This window comes from Ursus maritimus, unplaced genomic scaffold, assembly GCF_017311325.1.
Source record: "Ursus maritimus isolate PB19 unplaced genomic scaffold, ASM1731132v1 scaffold_23, whole genome shotgun sequence".
Lineage (NCBI taxonomy): Eukaryota > Metazoa > Chordata > Mammalia > Carnivora > Ursidae > Ursus > Ursus maritimus.
In genome coordinates, this window is record NW_024424786.1 from 35,899,151 (window position 1) to 35,925,569 (window position 26,419).

At 45.9% G+C, this 26,419-nt stretch overlaps 2 protein-coding genes and 1 long non-coding RNA gene across 4 annotated transcripts; 2 read left to right on the plus strand and 1 right to left on the minus strand.

Moving 5' to 3' along the window:
- On the plus strand, positions 1-22,490 carry LOC103666162 (olfactory receptor 10V1-like). Of its 2 annotated transcripts, none has more exons than XR_005837124.1 (2): positions 1-42; positions 22,220-22,490. XR_005837124.1 is itself a non-coding variant. In XM_008694188.1 (2 exons), the coding sequence occupies exon 2, from the start codon at positions 1,060-1,062 to the stop codon at positions 2,008-2,010; it is 951 nt and encodes a 316-aa protein (XP_008692410.1). In that variant the 5' UTR covers positions 1-42; positions 1,055-1,059; the 3' UTR covers positions 2,011-2,453. The 2 variants fall into 2 exon arrangements, 1 of the variants encoding a protein (XP_008692410.1); XM_008694188.1 differs by lacking the exon at positions 22,220-22,490 and adding an exon at positions 1,055-2,453.
- Positions 15,609-18,845, plus strand: LOC103666160 (olfactory receptor 10V1-like). The gene has a single exon (XM_040639143.1). The coding sequence runs from the start codon at positions 15,834-15,836 to the stop codon at positions 16,770-16,772; it is 939 nt and encodes a 312-aa protein (XP_040495077.1). The 5' UTR covers positions 15,609-15,833; the 3' UTR covers positions 16,773-18,845.
- On the minus strand, positions 20,610-26,379 carry LOC103666159. Its single transcript, XR_569450.2, has 4 exons — positions 25,812-26,379; positions 25,331-25,524; positions 23,050-23,186; positions 20,610-20,827 (listed from the first exon to the last, which is right to left on the minus strand). It is a non-coding gene; the product is annotated as an uncharacterized LOC103666159 (long non-coding RNA).
- Between the last annotated feature and the right edge of the window lie 40 nt (positions 26,380-26,419).

Below are 26,419 nucleotides of genomic sequence, written 5' to 3' on the forward strand. Positions count from 1 at the left end.
GACGCTCAACCGACTGGGCCACCCAGGTGTCCCAAAATTGAGGTTCTTTTGCTTTTTTAAGTTTAGAGTGAATGTGGAGTAATATGATTTAAAAAGTGTTTGAGACAGATGGATCTCGGGGTGCCTGGGTGGCTATCCAGGATAGACACCACAAAAATGCAGGTGAGCATATGCAAGAAGGCAAAATGAAAGTAGAGTTCACGTTTGGTAAACAAAACAAAACAAACTGGATTGTTGAATGTTGAAGGAAAAAATGCGATCACAAAATCCTGACAGGGGAGGATAGCTGTGTGAGCTATTTAACTCGTCTGGGCTTCCAGGTCCACATTTCTATCAGTGAAAGGCAACACCTGTGTTGCCTGTCTTCTTGGCTCGACATGAGAATCATATGCTCTTTGTATAAACATGTATTATTATTTATTATTTATTTATTTGAGAGAGAGAGAAAGCACAAGCAGGGGGAGCAGCAAAGGGAGAGGGAGAAGCAGACTCCCTGCTGATCAGGGAGCCTGATGCAGGGCTCGATCCCAGGACTCTGGGATCATGACCTGAGCTAAAGGCAGACGCTTAACCGACTGAGCCACCCAGGCGCCCCAAATATGTATTTTTAGGATGTTGTTGTGGTAACTGGATAATCAGAGTACTAAAGAGGCATGTGAATGATCAGAAATATTTGCATATATGTATATAAAAGAATGAAAATCAAGGAAAGAATGGAAATAGGAAAATAGGAAACCCCGTTGAGAACCTACTGGGTGCATCAGCCTTGGCACTTTCAGGCACAGGATCTCATTTAATTTTCACCACAGCTCGGAGGTGGGTGTGAGGCTCCCCCTGCGTTTAAAAGGAGAGCGCTGAAGTCTGTAACTTCTCCAAGGTCACACAGCTAGTAGAGTAAGCAGTGGCCAGGCGAGATAACATTAACTGGACTCGGAAGGAAGCAATGAGGATAAGTACTCAGGGATTGTAGACAGTGTTTTTAACGTGGCTGGGCTGGTTCCAGGCTCAAGGACACGGAGAGTCACTTTTCCCTTGACTTCTTTCCTTGTACCAGGTCTAATGGAAGAGGAAAACCAGACTGGAGGGGTCTACTTCCACTTCCAGCCCTTCTCAACAGACCCAGCGGTGGTTCCCCTCATATTTGTGGCCCTCTTGCTGTTGTACTTAGGAAGTCTTGTTGGGAACATGACCATTGGGCTCACCATCTGGAGAGATCCCTCCCTCCATACCCCAATGTACTTCTTCCTCTTTGTCCTGGCCATGCTGGAGATTGGTTACTCTACCAACATCGTTCCCCTGACTCTGGCCAGCATCTTTTCCATGGGGCAGATGCTTATCTCTCTCCCTACCTGTGGGGCCCAGATGTTCTTCTTCATCCTTCTTGGAGGGTCTGACTGTGTCTTGCTTGCTGTCATGGCCTACGACAGGTACGTGGCCATCTGTCATCCATTGCACTACAGCCTCATCATGAGTCGGCAGCTCTGTGGGCAGATGACGTTAGGTTCTTTGGGGCTGGGATTCCTGTTGTCACTGCCTTTGACCATTCTGATCTGCCACCTTCCATTCTGCGGGCCCAATGAAATCTACCACTTCTTCTGTGACATGCCTGCAGTCACGCGCTTGGCCTGTGCAGACACGCATGTGCATGAGGCTGCTCTCTATGTCCTTGGTGTGGCCGCCGTGGCGATCCCCTTCCTCCTTATCTGCCTCTCCTATGGCTGCATCGTGGCCGCCATCCTGAGGATGAATTCAGCTGAGTGCAAGCGCCGGGCTTTCTCCACCTGTTCCTCCCACCTCATCGTGGTTCTCCTGCAGTATGGGAGTTGCACCCTTATCTACCTTCGCCCCAGCTCCAGCTACTCTCCAGAAGAGGGCCGGGCAGTGTCTGTTGTCTACACCTTTTTTTCACCAGTGCTAAACCCCTTGATCTATAGCATAAGGAATCGAGAGGTGACTGAGGCAGTAAGGAGACTTAGGGCAAGAACGTGCTGGTTCAGGAAAGCTTCCTAGAAAAATATTCCTTCCTAGGATAAACACTCCCCAAACCAGGAGTAGGGGCATGATCTGAAGGACAGGAAGCTCCAAAGCAAAAAGGAAGGAGTGGAGAGATAACCGTCTCCATGGCTGTCTCAGCCTGTGAAATGCTCATCAGTGCGAATTCCTCTGCTTTTTAGTGGATTCCGGTGAGGAAGCCCTGGATCGGCCCTGCCCACGTAGCCAGCCTCCTCTCTCACCGTACGGCTTAGAGTAAGGACTGGACAGGAGTGTCAGTGAGGAGAAGGACACATAGAGACACAGTAGCCGTTGATACAATGGATGCTGTCCTGTTACCTGTTTTAAGAGCCTACATCCCTGATGGTACGCAGGCCCAATGGATTCATGTACTCGAATGCCTTTTGACCTTTCTCTTTGCCTGCTCAAGACCCACCTCCTTAATAAAGTCTGTCCGGCCACTTCTCTGACAGCGATCTTTCTCTTTTCACTGATTTAAATCACACTTCTTTTTATATAACTAAGTTTCATGTGTTTTGGCATTGCCTTTATAATAAGTCCACAAGGCCCCTCAGGTAGAAGAAATGGCTTATTCTTTCTTCGTGTTTTCTGGTAAGTGCTGGGTACTTAGCCTTAAGGTCCAGCCACAAACTTGAGTCCTAACCTTGCCTCTACATAAAAGAGAGGATGGTGATAACAACAGCCTTCCTACCTTTTTTTTTTTTTTTAAAGATTTTATTTATTTATTTGACAGAGAGAGAGAGAGCCAGTGAGAGAGGGAACACAAGCAGGGGGACTGGGAGAGGAAGAAGCAGGCTCCTAGTGGAGGAGCCTGATGTGGGGCTCGATTCCAGAACGCTGGGATCATGCCCAGAGCTGAAGGCAGACGCTTAATGACTGTGCCACCCAGGCACCCCAACAGCCTTCCTACCTTAAGGGGGTTGGATGGACGGTCCAGTGAGAATATGGATGTGTGAAAATATAATAGGAAAATACAGAAGAAGCCACGATCTTTATTTATTTAAGTCCTCTGTCACTTGTTCTTGAAGGGCTTTTACTAAATTGTCCAAGTCCTGCCTTCCTGCTGGTCCAATCAGCCCTTCCCAAAGCAGTAAGGTCAGCAGCTTCTCATTGCAGCAGATGGGTCCATCACAGGGGAACCCCAAGCTATCGTAGGCAATGAGCAGGGCTGTTAGGGACATTGGTGGTGGAGACTAGATGGAGGATTGAGAGGAGGGAAAGGTATTTCCAAGACCTCTTCCTTGATCAGAGAAAAAGAAAGAATCCCATTCTCTCTTGAAGTTGCAAGTGCACTTGGTGATTAAAACCAGACCCTTCCATATCTGATTGTGTTACATGCGAGAAAGGGGGGGAATATGGAATCCTGATGGCAAGAATTCCTGGGGCATCCAAGTATTTTTAGCTGTGCTTGTGTGAAGATTCGACAGATATTTATTGATAGCAATGGTGTCTGCTGGAATTAATATATTACTTCTCTACTTTTAATTTATTGTTTCCAATATGCTTCCACAAAATGTGTGAAGCAGCTTAAAAATACTTTGATACAAATGTTAAAAACACATAGGCAAGAAGATGGGGGTAAAGGAAAAATTTAGGTGGGATTCTAGAAAAGATAGTAGTGAAATTCTATGCAGAAATGCAAACCATGTGCTCTCTGCAGTCTATATAATGGTCTCCTACAGGTATCTGAGATTTCTAGTATCTGAGGAAAAGAATAAAATACAATTCAGCTGGAGAATTCAGAGTTCATATAATAATATATAGTAGAAATACGGAGAAATCTAACACTTTTTTGGGTTAAATCTCAGATGTAAAAGAATCTTTCTCCACAATTTTTCAAAGGAGAATATTGCATATCTAACAACATACCAGCAATTACAATAATAACACTAGCTATCATTTATTGAGCACTGAATAATGGGCCAGACATTGTTTAGGTGCTTAGTACACATTGGCTCACTTGATTTCCACAACATCTTATAAGATAGGTACCATTATTATCCATATTTTACACATAAAGAACTGAGGCTTAGAGAGGTTAAGTAATTTCCCCAAGATTACACAGCTAGTGAGTGCTGTCACATTCTGACTTCAGAGCCTGTGACCTTAACCACCATAACATAAGTAAGTATGACATGAATTTTCTAGGGTTAATTCCCCATGTAAGCTGATGGTGTGACATGTTCAAGTCACGTAAAACAGTTCTAGGAGGGATGATTATGGTCAAAACAGGATCTACCTCTCAAATTTTCTAACTTGATTTTAGGGAATAAATCTAAACTATTAGAGCCTGATTGGCCAGCATGTCTTTCAGGAAGTACTCCACAAACACAATTTTACTCAACCAGGATCTGGATAGGAATCGGAGAAGAGAAAGTTCCTAGTTATTGTTTTTATCCAAGAGTTGGGATACATATATTCTGCATTAATAATGAGCTAAGAAGTTATGTGCTTACTACACAAGATTTAGACATGATTGATTTTCTTGTCTTTCATTACACCTCCATCAGCATGCTCCAATTTCATAACGGTATTCCAATGGAATTAGACTTGAAGAGCACAAAATAATGGCATTATATTCTAATTTGATTTTATTTACTCACTGGTCCGAACCTACTGGAATGACTCCCAGTGGCATTAGCTATGCAAAGGAAGTGGCCTAGTATGTGCCGAATGTTTGTGTCCCCTCAAAATTTATATATTGAATCTAATCCCTGATGTGATGGTATTTGCAAGTGGCACTTTTTGGAGGTAATTAGGTCATGAGAGTGGAGCCCTCATGAACGGTATTAGCGTTCTAATAGAAATCCCACAAAACTCCCTAGCCTCTTCCACCATGTGAGGACATAACGAGAGAGTGGAAGAGGGCCCTCACCCGACCGTGTGGCACTCTGATCTCAGACTCCAGCCTCCAGGACTGTGAGAAATACATTTCTGTTGCTTAGAAGCCACCCAGGATCTGGCACGTTGTTCTAACAGCCAGAACTAACTAAGCCATGCTCGACAGCCTACCTAGTTTATAGAAGGTAGTTATTTAAGAAAACATTCCTTTTTTAAACTAAAAATATCAGGCAGGCTGTAACTCAGCCCTAGGTGGGCCCGTGTGGACCCCCAGATCCTCTTCTTGTTGTTCATGAAAATTGACGGAAGACATTGAGATAGGACATCAGAAGTCTTGGTTTAAAATCCCAGATCAGCCACTAGCCAGCGGTGCAAACTTGGACAAGTCAACCCACCTCAAGGGATTGTAGAAATGAAGCACTAAACATTGACCAGTAAGGTATTATAATGTTAACATGAAATATAAATGAAACTTATCACAAATTATATGGTCAACGTCGTCATCCTCATCGTCCCCTTCCTGCTTATCACTCTCTCCTATGTCTTCATTATGGCCGCCATCCTGCAGACCCGCCCGGCGGAGGGGAGGCACAAGGCCTTCTCCACCTGCTCCTCGCACCTGACTGTGGTCTTGCTGCAGTACGGATGTGGGAGCCTCATCTACCTGTGCCCCAGCTCCAGCTACTCTCCAGACAGGGGCCAGGGAGTGTCTGCGGTTTACACCTTCATCACCCCTGTGCTGAACCCCTTGGTCTACAGCATGAGAAACGAGTTGTTTAAGGGTGCTCTAAAAAAAGAAATTACAAGGTTCTGGCTGTTCAGAGCACGTTGACTCTTTCTGGATATTCCTGATCAAGCAGTTTTTCCTACATAAGAAAAAAATTGGATGAAACTTATACAAGACTAGAAGCCAAAGGGGAAGACACTTAAATTTCAGGAATTGTTTTAAATTCCTAACTCTTCCTCTCTTTCTGTGTGTCCGTGTTCTGTCAGTGAAGGCACAGTGTCTTCATCTGCGAAGTCAGCCCGCTTGGAAGGCCTGTTGAAAGGATCATCAGCGAGGTTCTGGCTATGAACGTACTTTGCGAACTGCGGCAGACAACCTGGGTCTCATTTGGATTCTGTTCCTCCTTAGAAACAAAATCCATTTCTTGGTTTTCCTAAAATTTATTTGAATTATTTAGATGACTGCATGCTAAGAGGGCAAATGTGCCAAGTTCCAGTAGCACCAAGATCTTAGGATTCTCAAACGCTACTGAGAACAAGAGTTGCCATGAGAAATGGTATCATTTTCTTTTCTAGAATAAACCAGCATTTCCCAAAATGGTGGTCACTTTTAAAGGCCCACATCCCTCAGATGGCATGGGAAAAAATGTCCTGGACAATTAAGCATGGGAAAAGTGCATATTTTACTTTCCTCTTGAAGATTCACAAACACATTATCTGGGATGTTCTATCATAGAGCAGTCTTTGTAGGGTTTGGGTTTCCCTAAACACTGATCACTCTTCCTTCCCTTCCTTCTCTTCCTTCCCTTCCTTCCCTTCCTTCCCTTCCTTTTCTTTCTCCTTTGAGCAAGGAAAACGAGCTTTAGGGCCATGCAGTGTTTGCTACAGCATCTCTCTGGTTGCTCTTCCTAAGAAGTGAGATGTAGGTCAAGATGAAGGTCAAGGGCTTCTCTATCAACAGCAAGATTCACTGACCCCCTCGTCCCATAGAGACACATTTGCCAACTATGCCTACTGTGGTTTGTGGTTGCCTGTGGGAGAACCGGATTGAAAGTTGGGATCAGCTGGATGCACTCAGTGAATCACGGGGGAATGTAAAGAGACCATCGGGGGAAAGAGATACGTTGGTCATAGACATCGCTTCATGGCCTTCTTGAATGCGCTCACTCTCCTTTCCAAACTCCCTGGAGTCTGATTCTAGAAGAAGGATAAGAAGATGACTCAAGGCTGATAAGGCTGGTGCTATTTGCTAAGGAGTCAGTGGATTTTTCTCTCCGTAGCTTCTTAAAGATGGTATCTATTTAACACCTATAAGGCACAAGCACATTAAATTTGGCAAAGAGAAAAACCATTGTTAGGGTTGCTGGAAAAAATAAGAGAAAAATAGGTGGAAGAAATGGAAAGAGAGAGAGGAATGGAATTGAGAGAAATCATGAATGAACTACTGCCACATTGCCCACAACGTCCCTCAGAGACATCTGTGGCTCTGGCTACAGTGGAAAGAGTTCTGGACTCCAAAGAAATGGAGTCCCAACTCAAGCATGGCAGCTGGTCCACGGCGTGGCATTCTGGGGCTTTCCACAAGGCAATGAAACCGTGAGCGCAGCCCCCTGAAGGCCACCCACCGCCTGTTGGTAGCTTGTGGGCCGCAGCTCACACCTTCTGCTCTAGAGCAAAAGAATGGTTCTGCTGGCCCTTCTCTGAGGGGCCACCTGATCACTTCTCTTTTCTGAAACACGTCCCAGTTCAGTATAGATACCGTGAGACTTTCGAATAGCTGGTGATTGTGTTTCAGGAATTGTTTTGCATTTGTCTTTCCAGATTGCTTTGACAGCCTCCTGCCAAGTTCTCTCTCTCTCTCACACATACACTCCCCTGCAGGCCTTCATTTTAACAATGTTCACAGGGTTTTCAGAGTTACTGGTTCTCAAAAGGAAAGTTTTAGGTGACACATGAACCAGCATTTAATTGGCATTGTTTGTATTTACTTAAAAATGAGAGATTACAAAGTAGAACTGGTATAATACATGTTTTTATGTAGCAAAAAGTAAGTTGAATTTAAGTAGAGAAAAACATTAAGTAATTCATACCAGTAACTAGATAAAACGTAAATCATGAAGACTCTTCATTAATGCCTGGAGTTTGGGAAATGTTTCTTCTACATTTTATAAAAGTCTTAACCAGGATCACTATCAACTGTTGGTATAAAACAACTTAGGGGCTCCTGGGTGGCTCAGTCGGCTAAATGTCTGACTCTTGGTTTCAGCTCAGGTCATGATCTCAGGGTTGTGCCCCACACTACGCCATGCGATGCAATACCTACTTGAATTAGTTGCTCCCACTGAGGACCTATGTAGTGGGGATGGAATGACAAGTAATATAATAAACACAGTACAGAGTGATAGATGCTGTAATTCGGGTGGGGACAAAGCCGCCACAGAGCATGGAGCAGGGAGTGATTTCTTCCTATTTTAGAGGTGGGTAAGGGAAGGGGTGTATATCAGAATATGGCTTCATTTAACAGGTGACACTTGGCTGAGTTCTGAAGGATTCCTAGAATTTGTCTAAGTGCACAAAATGAGTCTCTACTTGGATAAATTAAAACTGTATATCTTTTAAGCTCTTTCAAACTTGGAGAGTAAAAATTAAGCAATAATTAGAATATAGCTAAGTCTAGTAGCAATTAAACCAGTTTAGAATATCAAGTCTCCAAACAATTCCTATTTGTGTTCAAACATTGACCTACAGGGGATGGTCAAGTAAAGAGCTAAGCTAGCCTCTTGGGGCTTTATTGAACCAAAGCTGGCAGAGAATTCCCCAGAAATAAGATGAGAAGAACTGAGAGCTAAGAGAGAACCCAGAATTCTGTCTCTGCAAGACCCCTTTTCCCTTGAGAAGACACAGCAGGGAAGGATTAACAGTGTCTGGATGTGTGCTCCCCTCAGTGCTGGGGGGTTTCTCGGAGAGTCGGTCTCCATGATTCCCGAGATTGTTGAGAAGAGGATTCCACTGTGGGCTTCGTTCAGCCTCAGGGAAGCATGTGGTTGCCAGGCTCTCCAGGCAAAAGCTAAGGCTCAGAGTAAAGGAAGACCAGGCTGACTGAGTTGCTGCATGGTCTAGACCCTGGGGAGTGGACCAATGAACGCTACCGACCTTGGGATTCCCCAGTCCTGTGAGGGGATTCCTGGGGTGGAATTACAAATGAGTTGGAACATTTGTGCCATCTCCTGGAGCAAATGAAGTGACACTGTTTATGCCAACAATTCTAACAATGAACAAATCTTCAAAATAGTCCCCTGCTGAGGGTGAGAGAATAAGTCTGCCTCTCTCTTGAAGTGTGACCAATTTCCTAGGTTGCCTGAGAGTGGTGAGAAAGAGTTATCCAGCCTCCTTGTTGGAGGGGTACATGCTTCGTTGGGACACCCAAATAATATAGTGTAATCTCAGTTTCTGAGTTACATACTCAGTGCCTGGTTGATAGTAGATGCTTGATAAATACTTGTTGAACAAGCAAATGCACGAACAGTGCTGTTAATTACACCCTAGGAGGGAAGAAGGTAGAGGAGTACGCCAAGGTTTCATGGAAGAGGAAGGACTCTCTCCATGAATGTTCGCCAAGTCTTTGGAAGCAGTACTGCTACCACAGAAGAGACTCACCAAAGAAGATGCAACATTATTGAGGGTTTTTATTTCCTGGGTAAGGAGAAAGCTAGAATTCCCTGATTCAACCTTCAAGTAGCAAGGAGTTATGCATCAGCAAAGGCAGAAGAAAGCGGACAATGAAAGAGAACGTTTAACTACAACCAAGCTCACAGGATTGTCATTTTTATACCATTAAGAGGACCCCAGAGGAGGAGCAAACTTGGGAGTGGAGAGTGGAGAGATTTCTCATTCACCAGTCAATACCTTGGATGAAGACACAAAAGGCAAGAATAATTTTTTGTTTGTATAATATATTTATTTAGTTTTCAATGCTTCTAAAAATAGAGTGCTTTCTAATAACACCCTAGCTACAGTAAGATCAGAATCCACTTGCACAATATTAAAGGTAAGAGTGAAACAGATACGGAGTTACTGGAGTTGAGGAATGATAAGCAGGTGAATATAAAACTTAGTTTTGGGCTTCCTTGCAGCTAAGCCAAAAAGGGAAACATGAATTAATAGTCAAGTAGGATGACGTATATGTGTCCATTAGAGAGAAATGTGTGTGTCTGGGGAAGGGTGTGGGGAATGTGTTGTGAATTCAGGAGAATCTAAGGAATGAGAATTAGAATTCCTTATCTAAGGAATGTTGAACACCCCTTCTGTAATCAATGTGATTGTGTATTGCCGTGGAATTCACTGTAGTTTTTAAGACATTCTACACAGAGAGCCTTTCTTTAAAACTTCTTTGAAAACCTATTGATGTTCTGAAGAAAATTTTGAGGGATATTGGGCGATATTGAGGGATATTGCTTGGGGCATGTGGCTTCAACATCTGATCTAATATAGCTGTCACTGGGCATCAGACCAGTTAGAGCTTTGAGAAACGTGTTCATTAAATTTGTAGATGACAATGGGAGAGAAATTGATTACTTGTTGGAACAAAGAATTGCAATTCTCTGTAAGATCTTGATGGGCTGGAATGAGGAGCTAAATCTAGAGGGTTGGCTTTAAGAAGAGATGAAGGTGGGGGCTGGGATGGCTCAGTCAGTTGAGCATCTGAGTCTTGGTTTCAGCTAGGGTTGCCGTCTCTGGGGTCGAAAGATGGAGACCCACGTCAGGCTTTGCACTCAGCAGAAAGTCTGCTGGAGATTCACTCTCTCTGCTCCTCCCCCCACTCCTGTGCACTCTCTCTCTCTCATTAGAGTAAATAAATAAAATCTTTTTAAAAAAGAAGGGATGAGGATAAAGAAAAATAAAGAGGGGAAGGAAAGAAGGAAAAGAGGAAAAGGAGGGAAGGAACACAACGATAAACTCAGCCCAAGTCAAGAATGTGATATGTCTGGAAATTAACAAACATATAAACAAATACCTAGATTTAGCACAATCTTGGTCTTTATCTTTGGTAAGTGTGCAGATTTTGTGGCCATATCTGGATGTTAATCCTGGTTCCAACAATGACTGGCTGTTATATAACTTCAATTTCCTTGCTTCTCAAATGAGAATTCTGAAAATCAATCAAATTTTTATAACTAAAAAAAATAAACACATTTTTGGAAGAAAATTCAAAAAGTGGAGAAAAGCACGAAGAAAACTGTATGCTGAATAACATATCGTAATAAAAAAATAGAAAACAGTAATCACCCATTTCCTTTTAAAAAACTATTAAGAGTTTACTGTTGCCCTTGATGCTGGTAACATAACTGGTTTGTGCTATGATGCAGTTTTCCCTCTTTGTTTTCTTCATTTAACATCATATTATAAGCATTTTCTTACTTTATTAAACCTCTTAATTATAACAATTTTAATGGCAATATAATAAATAGTTCATCATATGAATATACCCCAAGTGACTGAAATGTTACTTTTTGTTAAGCATTTGTTTTGTTTCCTTATAAAGAATTATTAAGGCACATCATACACATCTTTGTGCATTTGGCTCCATATTCCAGACTACTTCCTTAGGGTAGATCCTTCAATGTTGGGAGTACTGATTCAGAGCATATGACATCATTTTTTGGGGGGGGGAGGTAGGGGCAGAAGGAGAGGGGAGAAAGAATCTTAAGCAGGCTCCATGCCCAGGACAGAGCCCAATGGCTGGGGCTCAATCTCACAAGACTGGGGTCACGACCTGAGCCGAAATCAAGAGTCGGATGCTTAACTGACTGAGCCACCCAGGTGCCCCAATGCATATGACATCTTAAATCACTTCTTGAAAACAGCTGATTATCTTTGGGGTGCCTGGGTGGCTCAGTCGGTTGAGCTGCCAGCTCTCCATTTTGGCTCAGGTCATGATCTCTGAGCCCTGGAATTGAGCTCCTTGTCAGCCTCTGTGCTCAGTGGGGAGTGTGCTTGAGGATTCTCTCTCTCCCTCTCTCCCTCCCTCTGCCTCCCCCCAACTCTCTCTTTCTAAAATAAATAAATAGATCTTAAAAAAAAAAAAACAAACAGCTGATTATCTCTCCAGAAAGGATATGCTTAGTATCAGAGTGCTAAAATGAAGATTACTATTTCTACTTCAAAAGTACTAAGTATCAGTCATTGGCATTGATAGGGCCTCAGTAAATCTCCAGTGTTCATGTCAATACAGAATTACAACGTGCCTGGCACTGTGCTACTGTCTTGGGCATTAATGAAGAATGGGACCCAATCGTCCTGCCCTCATGGAGCTTACAGTCCATGGAGGGGACAGAAATACGCAAGTGAACGCAGAAGCAAACACATTGTTTAGGAATGGTGAGACCCCTGGTTACAGTAATAGTCCTTTTCCTATAACTGTTTGCCCCCTTAGTGTTTAATTCACGGAGATCAAATATTTGGGGTAGAGGACGTGCTGACTATCCTCACTTACTCTGCAGAGAGAGAGGCAGGCAGGTGTGCGCTCCTACTCTTGCTCCCAGAGAAGGATTTGAAAATTTCAAGGAACAAGACTCTCAGAAACTGATGAACTTTTTCCTACCATGATTCCAGCCATCTCCTAGCCCTCCTACCCTACGTAAGGCTGTGCCAAACAGATGACCCCGCGGGGGCAGATGCATTTAGGAAGGGAAAACACTTTGCTTGCAAAGCATGCAGGGTGTTAGACTTTAAAAAGACTGGCTTGTCAGACACAAAAACCTAACAAATAGTCAAAGGATAAAACTGCAAATCAGCAAGACTACTAAGATTGTATTATTCTGTGTATGGTGGAAAATAACATTCTTACACGATTATCGTATTTTCTTTCTTTTTTTTTTTTTTAAAGATTTTATTTATTTATTTGACGGAGACAGCCAGCGAGAGAGGGAACACAAGCAGGGGGAATGGGACAGGAAGAAGCAGGCTCCTAGCGGAGGAGCCTGATGTGGGGCTCGATCCCAGAACGCCGGGATCACGCCCTGAGCTGAAGGCAGACGCTTAATGACTGCGTCACCCAAGCGCCCCCGATTATCGTATTTTCAAAGGTCATGACACATTTTCAGACATCAGCATGGCAAAAACAGTAAAAATACATTCTTTGGGGCATCCATAGACCAGCCAGGGCGATCTTGTTTTGTTTTAACCCAGGGTGCAATGTGGTCCCCTCCCCCTTCTTACTGTGGTATCATGAATTGCTTCATCATTGGAAGAAAGGTTAAGTGTCAGTTTTTGTTTCTGCAAGAGATGTGGTATGGTGTGTGTGTGTGTGTGTGTGTGCGTGCGCGGGGGGAGGATAAGTACCGTAGTGCTTTTTTTTTTTTTTTAAGATTTTATTTATTTATTTGACAGAGAGAGACACAGCGAGAGAGGGAACACAAGCAGGGCAAGTGGGAGAGGAAGAAGCAAGCTCCCAGCAGAGCAGGGAGCCCGATGCGGGGCTCGATTCCAGGACCCAGGGATCACGCCCTAGGCTGAAGGCAGATGCTTAACGACTGAGCCACCCAGGTGCCCCAGTACCCTAGTGCTTTTTATGCTACTCTTCATTCTCCTGCCAGTGCCTCTCATTGACCAAATTCAACCAGAAACCACGGAGGGAGGGAGACTGGCTAATACAGTCCCTAGTGACTAGCCTTGCATGGGGCAGAGCAAGGTGGAGAGTGGATCTGGGGAGCAGACCTAGAATAACAACAACACCTTCCTTTGGCAAATTACTAAGAGGAAGAGCAGTCTCTGAAAGTGACAGAAATGGAAAAGTGAAAAAAGATGGGAAAGTGTCCAGAGAGGTAGGAAGAGAGTCTGGGTAGAATAGCATTATAGAGGCTACGGGTGAGGAATTTCAAAGAGTAGGGAGTATCTGACAGCTTCAAATGCGATGCAGATCAAGTCAAAAGTAGCTGTTGGGGGGCGCCTGGGTGGCTCAGCGGTTAAGTGTCTGCCTTCGGCTCAGGGCGTGATCCCGGCGTTATGGGATCGAGCCCCACATCAGGCTCTTCCGCTATGAGCCTGCTTCTTCCTCTCCCACTCCCCCTGCTTGTGTTCCCTCTCTCGCTGGCTGTCTCTATCTCTGTCGAATAAATAAATAAAATCTTAAAAAAAAAAAAGTAGCTGTTGGAGTCAATGATTTGGAGGTCATTGGTGACCTTCATGAGAGCGGTTTCAAGGAGTAAGATGGAAACTGGATTGCCTGTGCTAAAGAAGGAGTAGGGAATGGTCATAATGGGGAGGAGATAGGGAGGCATTGGAGGGTGATGTAAGATTGCAGAACTGTGTTATGGATATGTTATAGGTCCTATGTTGTAGGTCCAGCGCTATGAGGATGGTGATGAACAGCCTCCAAGTAGCTTTTGTTATTTCTTTCTGTGCGGTTGGAGGCTGGGTCAGCTACTGTTAGTGAGGAAGGAGGTAGCAGAAGGGAAGACTTGAAGAGACCAGGGAAATTTGCACTAGTCTTGGTGGGGACCAGAAGGAGGAGCTCTTTAGAGGACTGCGGTCAGTGCTGGGATTGGTAGTGCTCCTTTGTTGTGGCCCCCTTCAGCAGGATTTTGTAATCTTTAGTCCTGCTCAGCCTGGAATAGGTATATTGGATATTCGAGAAGGTAGCAGGGTTGACAAAAGGTCAAGGAGCCAAGGGTAGTGGCAATATTGGCAAAAGACTAATAGAAGAAATGAACCATAGGTCTTGGTTGTTGGCGACGGGAGTAAAGCCCAAAGGAGGCTTATCTGGGGGAACTGGAAGCATCAAGGTGGTCTTGAAGAGGTGGAAGAAGAGAAATATTAATGATTATTGCTAACAGTCATGGAGAGTTTACTAGGGGCCAGACACATTTACTCCTCACAACAGTCTTAAGAGTTTTGTCCTATTGTTATTTTTATAGATAGAGAAATTGAAGCAGAAAGCTTCAATGAGTTGCTCTGGGTCATACTCTTGGTCAATGGCACATCAGGGATTAGAACCTAGATGGTCCAGGGGCACCTGGGTGGCTCAGTTGTTAAGCGTCTGCCTTCGACTCGGGTCATGATTCCAGGGTCCTGGAATGGAGCCCCACATCGGACTCCCCGCCCTGCTGGGAGCCTGCTTCTCCCTCTCCTACTCCCCCTGCTTGTGTTCCCTCTCTCACTGGTTGTCTCTCTCTGTCAAATAAATAAATAAATAAAAATCTTTAAAAAAATAAAGAAAAAAAGAACCTAGATGGTCCAATCCCAGAGGCTATGCTCTTGAGAACTAGGCAAGGGATTAGGGAGTAGAGAGATTTGTGGTCTGGGTATGGTTTTCTGTGACTGAAGATATCAGTGCTGATGCAAACAGATACTTATACACCTACATTCATGGCAGCATTAGTTACAAGAGACAAAAGGTGGAAACAATCCAAGTGTCCATGACCAGATGAACGGATACACAAAATGTGGTATGTACACACAGCGGACTACTACTCAGCCATAAAACATAAAGGAAATTTGATATATGCTCCCACATGGATGGACCTTGAGAACATTATGCTTAGTGAAATAAACCAGACACAAAAGGACAAATATTGCATGATACCACTTGTGTGAAGGTACCTAGAGCAGGCAAACTCAGACAGACAGAAATTAGGATGGAGGCAACTAGAGGCTTGGAGGAGGACATATGGTGAGTCATTGTTTAGTGGATACGCAGTCTTTATTGGGGATGATAAAAAAGTTTTGGTTATGGATAGAGGTGATAGTTACACAACATTGTGGGTGTATATAATACCCCTGAATTGTACGCTTACACATGACTTAACTTCTTAATATGATGCAATGTACAACAAAAAGACTGATTTAGAAGCGAGCTGCAGAATTTATTTATTTATTTATTTATTTATTTATTTATTTATTTAAAAGATTTATTTATTTGAGAAAGAGAGAGAGAGCATGAGTGGGAGGGGCAGAGGGAGAGGGAGAGAGAATCTCAAGCAGACCCCGTGCTGGGCACAGAGTCTGATGCTGGCTCCATCCCACGACCCTGAGATCAGGACCTGAGCTGAAATCAAGAGTCAGACGCATAACCGACTGTGTGCACCACCAGGCGCCCCAGGTGTGGAGGTTAGCCTGGAGCTAAAGATGTTTGGGGTTAGGAGCTCTTGGAAGGGCAAGATGAATGGCTCACCCAGCATGAGCTCTGTGTCCTGACGTTAATCTATCCTCAGGGGGCAGCAAGGTGCCATCAACAGGCCCAATGCACCGAACCCATGGAGAGTGCAAATCAAACCGGGCTGATTCACTTCCACTTCCATCCCTTCTCCAAACTCCCTGGGGTGCAGGTGCTGATTTTCGTGGCCTTCCTGATCCTGTACCTGGTCAGCATCGGCGGCAATGTCTCCATCTCTCTCATCATCTGGATCAGCCGTTCCCTGCACACCCCCATGTACTTTTTCTTGGCCAACTTGGCGGTCCTGGAGATCTGCTACTCTTCCACCATTGCCCCTCTGACTCTGGCCAGCATGCTGTCCCCCGAGAGAGCCCTGGTCTCCTTGCCTGGCTGCGGTACCCAGATGTTCTTCTTCATCTTCCTGGGCAGCTCCGACTGCATTCTACTAGCTGTCATGGCCTATGACAGGTTTGTGGCCATTTGTCACCCTTTGCGTTACACCCTCGTGATGAGCTGGGGGTTGTGCGTCCAGCTGGCGCTGGGGTCTCTCGTGCTGGGGTTCGTCTTGGCCATGCCGCTGACTGTGCTCATCTTCCAACTCCCCTTCTGCAGCAGCAAAGAAATCAGCCTATTCTATTGCGATGTCCTCCCTGTCATGAGACTGGCCTGTGCAGACACCTGGGTCCATGAGGCCACTCTGTTTGTGGTCAGCATCACCGTCCTCACCGTCCCCTTCCTGCTTATCACTCTCTCCTATGTCTTCATCGGGGCCACCATCCTGCAGATCCACTCGGCGGAGGGGAGGCACAAGGCCTTCTCCACCTGCTCCTCGCACCTGACTGTGGTCTTGCTGCAGTACGGATGCGGGAGCCTCATCTACCTGTGCCCCAGCTCCAGCTACTCTCCAGACAGGGGCCAGGGAGTGTCTGCGGTTTACACCTTCATCACCCCTGTGCTGAACCCCTTGGTCTACAGCATGAGAAACAGAGAGCTTAAGGATGCTTTGAGGAGAACAGCGATCAGGTTCCTGTTTTCCTAAACACAGCGAACACTCTGGATGTTCCTCTCCGACCCCGCTGGGGAGAAACAAAGGGGCGTGCTTCCTGAAAAATGAGGAGGTGGGAGCTAAGAGGCCATGGGATTTACACTGTTACTTCTTCCTGGTTATATTATTTTTGAAAGTCATTTTTCTTTTCTCAGCCTCGGATTCTTCATCTTTAAAATGGGGATGAAAATGCCCACCCGACTTCAATCTGGGGTAGTTTTGAGGGCCCAAAGTGAAAATACTTCGTGATTTTAAAGGGAGATGCGGCAGTGAATGTGGTCCTTGCTTATCCTCATCATCACATGTAGAGTCCGTGTCCAGTTCCCAGGCTCTTAGCAGGCTCACATGTCAGCACATGGGCAGAGCCAAGAAAAAAATGCACATCGAATTGGGACCATCGCAACCACTCTCTGCTGATTCCTGGGGTGCAAATGCTGAGCTTAGACCCTTTCAAATTCTCTTTCATCCTACACTCTTCTTCCTGGGAAAGGTGATGGGCAAAGCACTGGAGTTGTGGTTCTTTTTTCTTACCTTCATACCCGGAGCTAATCTGTCTCCATCACAATGTCTGACTCTGGATTAGTTGTGAGTCTGCATCTCACTCACTCTCCCTGTGCCCATTGGGTCTCCTCCCCATTGTGTCCTTTCTGTCTCAGAGACACACGCCCACACACACACACACACACACACACTCACAAGTCTTGCATTTCTCTCTGTCCCTAGCTGCTAAGATCTGAATATTCGTGCCCCCCCCCCCCAGGTTCATCTGTTGAAATCCTAATCCCCAACAGGACGGTATCAGGAGGTGGGGCTTTGGGAGGGAATTAGGTCACGAGGATGGAGCCCTCAAGAACGGGGTTAGTGCCTTCATAGAAGGCACCCCACAGAGCTCCCTGGCCCCTTCTACCATGTGAGGCTACAAGAAGCCTGTGACCTGGAAGAGGTTCCTCACCCAACCCCGACCTCTGACTTCCAGCCTCCAGAAGGGTGAGAAATAAATTTCTGTTGTTTACAAATCCGCCCAGTCTATGGTACTTTGTAAGGGCAGCCCAGATGGACAGACATGACATGTACGTAATACGGAAAGATTGTTTTTTAATTGAGCCTCTCTGGGTAGGAGAGGGGTAATGTGGGTTCAAATCTGGATTCCAGTTGAGGAAAGCTAGTTCTGTGGAGATAAACACTGGCTGGACACCATGAGGGGAAAGGACTCACATGTGCTGTGAGCGGGAGGGCAATTGTTTGGGGACGGTCCCTGTCCCAGGGTCATGGCATCAGAACATCAGAACAAAGTTTGCTGTCTTTCGTAGGGTGGGGGAAGCTCGTTTATTCCTCTGCCCGTTGATTAGTGAGTGATTTATTGGGGTGCTGGACTGGCTCAGTCAGTGGAGTGTGCACCACCTGACCTCAGGGTTGTGAGGGCGAGCCCCACATTGGGTGCGGAGCCTACTTAAAACAAATAAAAATAAAAAAATTATGAGTGATTTATTCATTCAGCAACATTTAAGAAGACAGTAAACAACTCTTTATTGACCTCTGCTATGTACTAGGTACTCACCTGCGGTAGGGGGAGCAGGAAGTGGAAAGGGAAGTATGAGGCAGCTCCAGGCTGGAAGGAAGTGAAGTCTCGCAGTGTTTAAGGACACAAACCAGGATAGCCCACGGGCAACTGATACAATGCTGTGAGCTTCTAGAGGAATCAGGGCAAGTGTGATGGGGGAGGGGCGTTTGAGCTGCACCGTGGAAGCATCCAGGTCTCTGTGTGCAAAGACGAGCAGGAAGGGCATTTCTTTCTTTCTTTCTTTCTTTCTTTCTTTCTTTCTTTCTTTCTTTCTTTCTTTCTTTTTTAAGATTTTATTTATTTATTTGAGAGAGAGTGTGCACTGCGGTGGGGGGGGAGGCGGTGGTCAAGGGCAGGGACAAGCTGACTCGGCTGAGCCTGACCCGGGTCTCGACCTCATGACCCTTAACCCCTTAACCGACTGAGACACCCAGGTGCCCAGGAAGGGCATTTCTTTTCTTTTTTTAAAATTTTATTTATTTATTTATTTATTTATTTATTTGACAGAGAGAGACAGCCAGCGAGAGAGGGAACATAAGCAGGGGGAGTGGGAGAGGAAGAAGCAGGCTCACAGCAGAAGAGACTGATGTGGGGCTCGATCCCATAACGCCGGGATCACGCCCTGAGCCGAAGGCAGACGCTTAACCGCTGTGCCACCCAGGTGCCCCAGGAAGGGCATTTCTGAGGGGGGAATTGTAAGAAGAATGAGCTCTTTGTGCCTCTGTTTCCTTATGTGGAAAAGTATAACATGTCTGCTACATTTGTTTCTTTTCTTTTTTCTTCTGAAAATGTATCACGGGCTTAGGAGGCAGAAACAATGACTAGGATTTGTAGTACATGGAACTGAAATGTTCCTGTCTTCCTCTGAAAGACAAGAACGGGGGTGCCTAGGTGGCTCACTTGGCTAAGCGTCTGCCTTCAGCTGGGCTCATGATCCCAGGGTCCCGGCACGGAGCCCCACATCGGGCTCCCTGCTCAGCTGCTTCTCCCTCTGCCTCTGCTCCCCATGCTTGTGCTCTGTCTCCCCCTTTCTCTCTGTGTGTGTCAAATGAATAAATAAATCTTAAAAAGAAAAAGAAAAGAGAAAGACAAGAACCCCAAAGGATCTTCTTTGGTTCACTTATGGACACTTGCTGCCCCTCCCGTAGTCCACTGCAATATTCCACTAGGTCAGTGTTATCTGCACGACGCGAGTCTCGTTGAGTACTTGGTGTTTGGGAGAAATGAACTTTCTATGGTCAAACAAGTGTGAATAATATGGTGCTGATCAAACCCCATCCAGTGGTCTCCTACAGGTTCACTGCAAATGCGCAGACTCCAGACTGAAGGATGCATTTCTCTTACATTTTCTGAACCCTATCACCACTGAACTCTATCACCACTAAACTCACCCTGTTGAAACTGTCGAGGCTGACTGGCTACCAAGAGGAGGGTTTCACTAGTGACTGAAATAGTCCAGGCACTTTTCAATGCCCCCTGCTCCTGGAGAAAAACAGTGTCGTTATCATGGGTTAGTAGGCTTCTTCGCAAGGGATTACATAAGGGAATTAGTGATTGCCCATTTATCGTCACGAAAACCCAAGGGGCAGATGCTATTGTTATCTCTGCTTACAGATAAGGAAACTCAGATACAGGGAATATAAGCAACATGTTCAAGGTCACATGCCAGGACTGGCAGAACGTGGGATCTGGTGTGGATGGTGTGGTTTCAAAGGCCGGGGAGCAAAACTACTACCTCTCCCAGCAAGCTATCACCATACTATGGGAACTTGGGGAGAGCCCTCCATTTTTCTGTACTTAATTTCATAATAAAACAGGGGCAATAATATCTACTTATTTCCTCAAATCATTGTGACATCTTGGGGGGGGCACAGAAAAACTGTAAAAGTACTATAAAAGATTCAGCATGGTTAGTTTAATATCCAAATGGAGGGGTGCCTGTGTTGGCTCAGTCGGTGAAGCATGCAGCTCTCGATCTCGGGGTTGTGAGTTCAAGACCCACAGTGGGCATGGAACCTGCTTAAAAAAATAATATCTACATGGAGAAATATACGAGACAGCTTATTTTCTGTTATAAACATTTAAGGCCATAGTGACTCCCTTGCCTGTCCCTATGCTGTGTTTATCTGTTCCTCTTGGCAGGTGTTTCAAAGATGTTGGAAGAAACAAACATGTCTTCTGCAGCTCTAGTAACCACAGGCTCCTCTGAGTGAGGCTTCTTCTAAGGCCCCAGGGATTGAGGAGTTTATATAAACATAAAAAGAAATGTATAAGGTTCAGGTTATTTAATTGTCAAGCCAAAGGCACAGGTGTATGGCATCTGGAGGTTCATGCTAGGAGAACATCTGAACATGATCTAAGACTTCTTTGTAAGACGTGCCTGAGTGGTTCAGTGAGTTAAGCATCCCGCTTGATCTCAGCTCAGGTCTCGGTCTCAGGGTTGTGAGTTCAAGGTCTGCAATGGGCTCCACATTGGGCCTGGAGCCTACTGCAAAAAAACAAAAACAAAACAAAAAAATCAGCTGACCACTGGTATATGGGTTTATTTCTAGGGTCATGAGTTCAAGCCCCATGTTGGGCTCCTACTTAAAAAAAAAAGATACCTTTGTAAATAAAACCTGTTATTTTAAACTGAATTCAATGACACAGAGCTCATTCTCCAAAACACATGGAGGTGCAATTGCATTTAGTTTTAAGAGGTAAGATCCAGGAAGGGTTGTCTTTCTTCCTCAAGGAGGATTCCCAGGGAGAGAGGGAGAGAGAGAAAGAGAGAGTGAGAGTGTGTGTGTTAGTAGCTAACCATTCCTTGGTTTATTCTCCAAATATTTGCATTCTACTTACTTCATAATAGCCCTGGAAGGTGAATATATTGGTTTGTTGCTCTTAAGCTGTTCAGGGTCTAGCCAGGGAGACAGGCGGGTAAGCAGCTAGGTACAAGACAACACAGGGTGGGCTTTAAAAAGAGGTCTGAACACGTTCTATTGGGGGCAGGCCGGCAGCAGGGCCTAGGGGCCGCCCGAGTGAACCAGAGGGTTCGGTCTTGAAGGAGGAGCAGGGATCTGCCAGACATGAAATGGAAAAGGGGCCTAGCAGGCAGAGGTAGGTGGGAAATCCTGGGCACATCTGGCTCCAAGAAGAGATGGGCGTTTGGTGAGGCTGACGATGGGGCTGTGTGTGTCATGGAGTGACAGCACGTGAGGCTGGGGCCGGATGGGGCAAGGGCCTGAATGCCATTCTAAGAGTATGGACTCCCTCGTCTTTGTAACGAGAAGCCACTGAGGAGTTTCAATCAGAGGAAAGACGTAATCGAGCTGTCTTAGGGGAAGATTCCTTTATTAAATTTGGCGAACATTAACTGAGTGCCTCGTAGATTTTTGGCCCTATGCCTGGGTCTGGGGCCACGTCGGTGAAGAGAAGAGACAAGGCTGCTGTCCTCACAGAGTTTACAGAAGGTGTGTGAGGCAGACCAGGTATTTCGTGGTGTGATAGGGGCTCTGATGAAGTCCAGGGTGTCACAGGGACATGTCTAGGGGACACTTAAGTCACTCCTAGAGGGTGAAACATTTACTCTGAGGCCTGGAGAATGTATCAGAGTTGTCCGGGACGGATATGGGGGAGAAGAGAACTCTAGAAGGTGAAGAGCGTAACTCTGGCATTAATTTGGGATTTGACCTGTGTACTGGGCAGCTAAGAGATGGCTCCTGGCCTTCTTTCTCCTGAGTAATCCTCTTCCCCTTGAGTGTGGGCTGTAGCCAGTGAGTATCCTCTAGTGAACAGAATACAGCACAAGTGATGCCACACCTGAGATGAGGTTACCAATACACCTTGGCTTCCATCTCTCTCTTTTTCTCTCTCACCTTCCTGCTCTGATGGAAACCAGCTGCCATGTTGTGCGCTGCCCTATGGAGAGGCCTACACGGCAAGGAAACGGAGGGAAGCCTCTGGCCAACAGCTCTTGAGGAACTGAACCCTGCCAACCAGAGTGACCTTGGAAGCAGACCCTCCCCAGTGAAGCCATCAGTGAGACTGTGGCCCCAGCCGACACACCGTCTCTGGAGTCTGTGAGATCGTGAGACAGAGGCACCCAGCTCAGCTACACGGGGATTCCCGAATCACAGAAGCCAGAGGATAATAAAGGTTTGCTGTTTCCAGCCGCTAGGTTCAAGGCTAATTTGTTATGCAGCAGTATCTAACCAGTACAAATGATAAGAGGGAGAAAACCACAGGTCAGTGTTTATTCTCCATCCCTCCTGTGCTGGGGAAACGGTGCTCTGGGGAACAGAAAGGACCTTCCCCTTAAATTCTCTAGTTCCCCTTATCTCTTTCTACTCACACCATACCTCGAGGTGCAACAGCCAGAAAGTGGTCTCGCCTGTTCTGCGGCAGGCTCTGGAGGTCTAGATGGGGTAAGACTCAGTCCTTTCCTCCAACGGGAAAAGAAGTAGGCTCAGAGGGAGGAGAGAGAAGGAAGGAGAGCTCCCAAATGCCAGGATCCTCTCTTTGGTTTGTTTGTAAAAGTGAAATTAAGTGTTGGCTGAATTATATATAGCCAAAATGCACACGTGATCTGGACTGTGTTTAATGGGGAAACAGCTGCACCAGGACAGAGTAGATGGGAAACCAAGTTCCACTGTGGGGCAGAAAAACAAAAATACATCAGAGAGAAGGGGCTCTTACTGAGCCTGGAACCTTAAGTCCCTGTCCACCTACCTGGAGACCCTAGAGTCCCCTTGGGCTCAATATCAGAGTCTTCTTCACCAGCCCCTGGACTCCCCTTGCCCAGGTCCTGTATTCCAGTTAACTTGACTTTTTCCAGTTCCTTGTACACAACTAGCAGGTGGAATTGCCTGTCAGGGAGGAGCAAATATTAATACGCTTATAGAAAACAAACAAAATAGGGTTCATGCCTAACACGAATTTTAAAGAAGGCTTGAAGTCTGTAACTGCCTTCAAATGGAACGCCATAATAAAAGATGTCTGCCGAAGCGTCCTCTCCTGGGTTCCTGGACTCCGACTGCACTTAAGAGGGCTCTTTACAGTATTTTTAATATTTAAAAAGTTTTAAGAGAAATCATACAGTCATTTCTGTTATGGTCCCATAGGCTAACCAAGAGGTTATTATATTTTTTCTTCATGGAAACATCTCGTAGGAAATCAAATGTCTTTTTGGTTTCCTAGTTTTATTGAGATATAATTAACATATGACATGGTGTTAGTTTAAGGTGTACAGCATAATGATTTATCTATCTATCTATCTATCTATCTAGTGCAAAATAAATTTAGTTAACATCTGTCCCCTCACATAGTTACAATTTTTTTCCTGTGATGAGAACTTTTTTTTCTTTTAGAGATTTTATTTATTTATCAGAGAGAGAGAGTGAGAGAGAGCACAAGCAGGGGGTGCAGCAGGCAGAGGGAGAAGCAGGCTCCCCAATGAGCAAGGAGCCCGATGTGGGGCTCGATGTGGGGCTCGATCCCAGGACCCTGGGATCATGACCTGAGCAAAGGCAGACGCTTAAAGACTGAGCCACCCAGGGGTCTCAAGAGCTTTTAAGATCTACTGTCTTAGTGACTTTCAAATGCACAAAACCTTCTTGTTAACTCTAGTCGCCATGCTGTATATTACCTCCCCAGGACTTATAACTGGCAGTTTGTACCTTTTGGCCTCCTTCATCCATTCTGCACCCCTCCCTCTGGCAATGACCGATCTGGTCTCTGCATCTGAGTTCGAGGAATCCAAATTTCTGATTACTCAGTAAATATATTTTGATGAGGATACAGAATCTTTTGAAATAAGAGATCCATGAATGAAAACAAAGACAATAGGATGTTCTTGATCTTGAAAAGGTTGGGAACCACTAGTTTCGACCAGCCCCCTATGTCGCAAATGAGAAAGTAGGTTGTGTGACGTGAAGTGACAGCTGTCGTGTGGCAAAAACTCTGCCTAGAACCCAGGCCTCCCAGCTATGTGTCAGCAATCATTCTACAGCCCCATAGCAACGCTCCCTTCACGGAAAGGACAGATTACATTTCTTAAATGTTTGGATAAAGGCAAGGAGCAAGAAATGGTGGAAGGTGCGGGGGAAATTTCTGCTTTGTACAGCAACAAAAAACGAACGAACAATAGTTGGAACTCTTCAACCAGGAAGATGCTTCCTTCAGGGTGTCTGGAAAAATTGTGAAATAATGAAAATGGAAAAAAAATTTAAAAAGATTACTAAGTGTCAGATGGCATGCTAGGCCTTTCTGGGTTATTTGCTTTTATTATTGATCTGTGCCTCCTATGGTCTTGTAACTACTTTACAATTCTGTAAAGTGTAGAAAACTGCTGGTAATACAAATAATCCTTGTCCATAGAGATGCAAATGAAATCTTTCTGATGCAGGTGCCATTGATCTCCTCCCACCCCCAGAAGCCAGTTTTGCATTCCTGATTGCCTGTCTGTGTGTGTTCTTTGGGTCCTTCTCTAAACAGTTTTTTGACACCTTAATGGTTCCCTCATTAATTAATGAGTCAAATGAAATCTTTGATGTGTGTTCATTTTATAGTTGTCTGAGAGTCATGATTTTATCTTTTTTTTAAAAAAGATTTTTATTGATTTGAGAGAGTGAGTGAATGAGAGAGAGAGAGAGAGCACAAGCGGGGGAGGGGGGTGGGGAGAGGCAGAGGGAGAAGCAGACTCCCCGTCGAGCAGCGAGCCTCGATCCCAGGACCCTGAGCCACCCAGGCGCCCGATTGTATCTTTTCAAAAACAATTAGCTTTAACGAGGAGGCCTTGAACGTATCTTTGCAAGCATTCAGGCAGAAGGTGATGGCCATCCTCGATCCTTATTCCAGACTCCTACGGCCCTTTCTAGACTTTAATGTAAAGGGTTGTTCACATCTCTGTTTCCCTCAGGAGACTCTCTTTTCCTAAGGCGCGGGACCTAGCTATCCATCCCCGCTAATAAAAATTTAAGGGAAGGTGGGATTCGGTTTCTGACTTACTCACCTTTTCCACTTATGACCACCAGGGGGCGCAGAAGCCTGCTCTTCCCAAAGTCGGGAACCCACCAAGGGAACGCCCCGGGTGGAAGGAAGTGTAGCCTACAGGGAGGATCCGGGCTGAGAATCATAGAGTTCATCCACCCGACTGCTTACAGACCGTATCTTTATGGGAACGATGACGTCAGCATGGAGCAAGCACTAAGATCGCAAAAGAGGGCAAAGTTCTGTTAGAATTACGAAAATATTTACAGCCTTTTAACCTGAATACATAGAGCACATTCTTTTCCTGATTTGAGAATTCAGTCTTCGGACTGCCAGTCCCACTTCCTGAGAGCCGCCCCGCACTGGATAGATCATTGGTTCCCAAGGAGGAAGACGAATGGGGAAGAGGGAAGAGAGGGTGGGGTGGGGTGTAGGGGGAGGGGTCAGCGCGGAGAACCCGCCCACCTTGCCACTTCTGGGACACCTCCCACCTGGGAACCTACCCCTTGCAGAACTGAGAGGGCATCAGGTTTCCAAATCCACGTCTCCATCTTCCCACCCTGCGCTATGCGGTGCGAAGTCATTCTTCCCTTGTCACCCGGGCCTCACGGCACACCGGGGTGGGTATTTACTCTAACGCACGCAGAAACGGAGTCCCCCGGAGAAACGGCGACTTCCCCAAAGTTGTACACATTCTTAGGAGCAGGTGCTGACTCCCAACACTGGACTGCTTCCATTTCTCGGAGGAGTCCCGATGGCCAACAGTGTCAAACCCAAATTCTTCGCCCGCACCTGCCCCGTCCCGTCGCATTCCCAGTTATTTCCTCTAGGAACACGCCCCCGGACGGCCAACTCCGTCACTCGGAGCGCTCTTCTTCCCGGCAGCACGCCTGGCTCTCCCTCCCACCTGCTACGCGCAAAGCGCATCGCCAGAGTTCTCCGTTCGCGGGACGGTGTGGGGCTGGACCCGGCACAGCCCGATGCAGCCGGCGAACGGCGGTCGGGCGGAAAGCGGGGGTCCTCCCTCGGGCCCGCGGGCCCGGCCCTCCCCCGGACTTCCCCGCCCCCCGAGGGGCCGGCAGCGCTGGTAGCGGGAGCTGTGGGGGCGGTG

Excerpts from the sequence above, each read along its gene's own strand:
- LOC103666162 (XM_008694188.1), top strand. The coding sequence starts at position 1,060 with ATGGAAGAGGAAAACCAGACTGGAGGGGTCTACTTCCACTTCCAGCCC.
- LOC103666160 (XM_040639143.1), top strand. The coding sequence starts at position 15,834 with ATGGAGAGTGCAAATCAAACCGGGCTGATTCACTTCCACTTCCATCCC.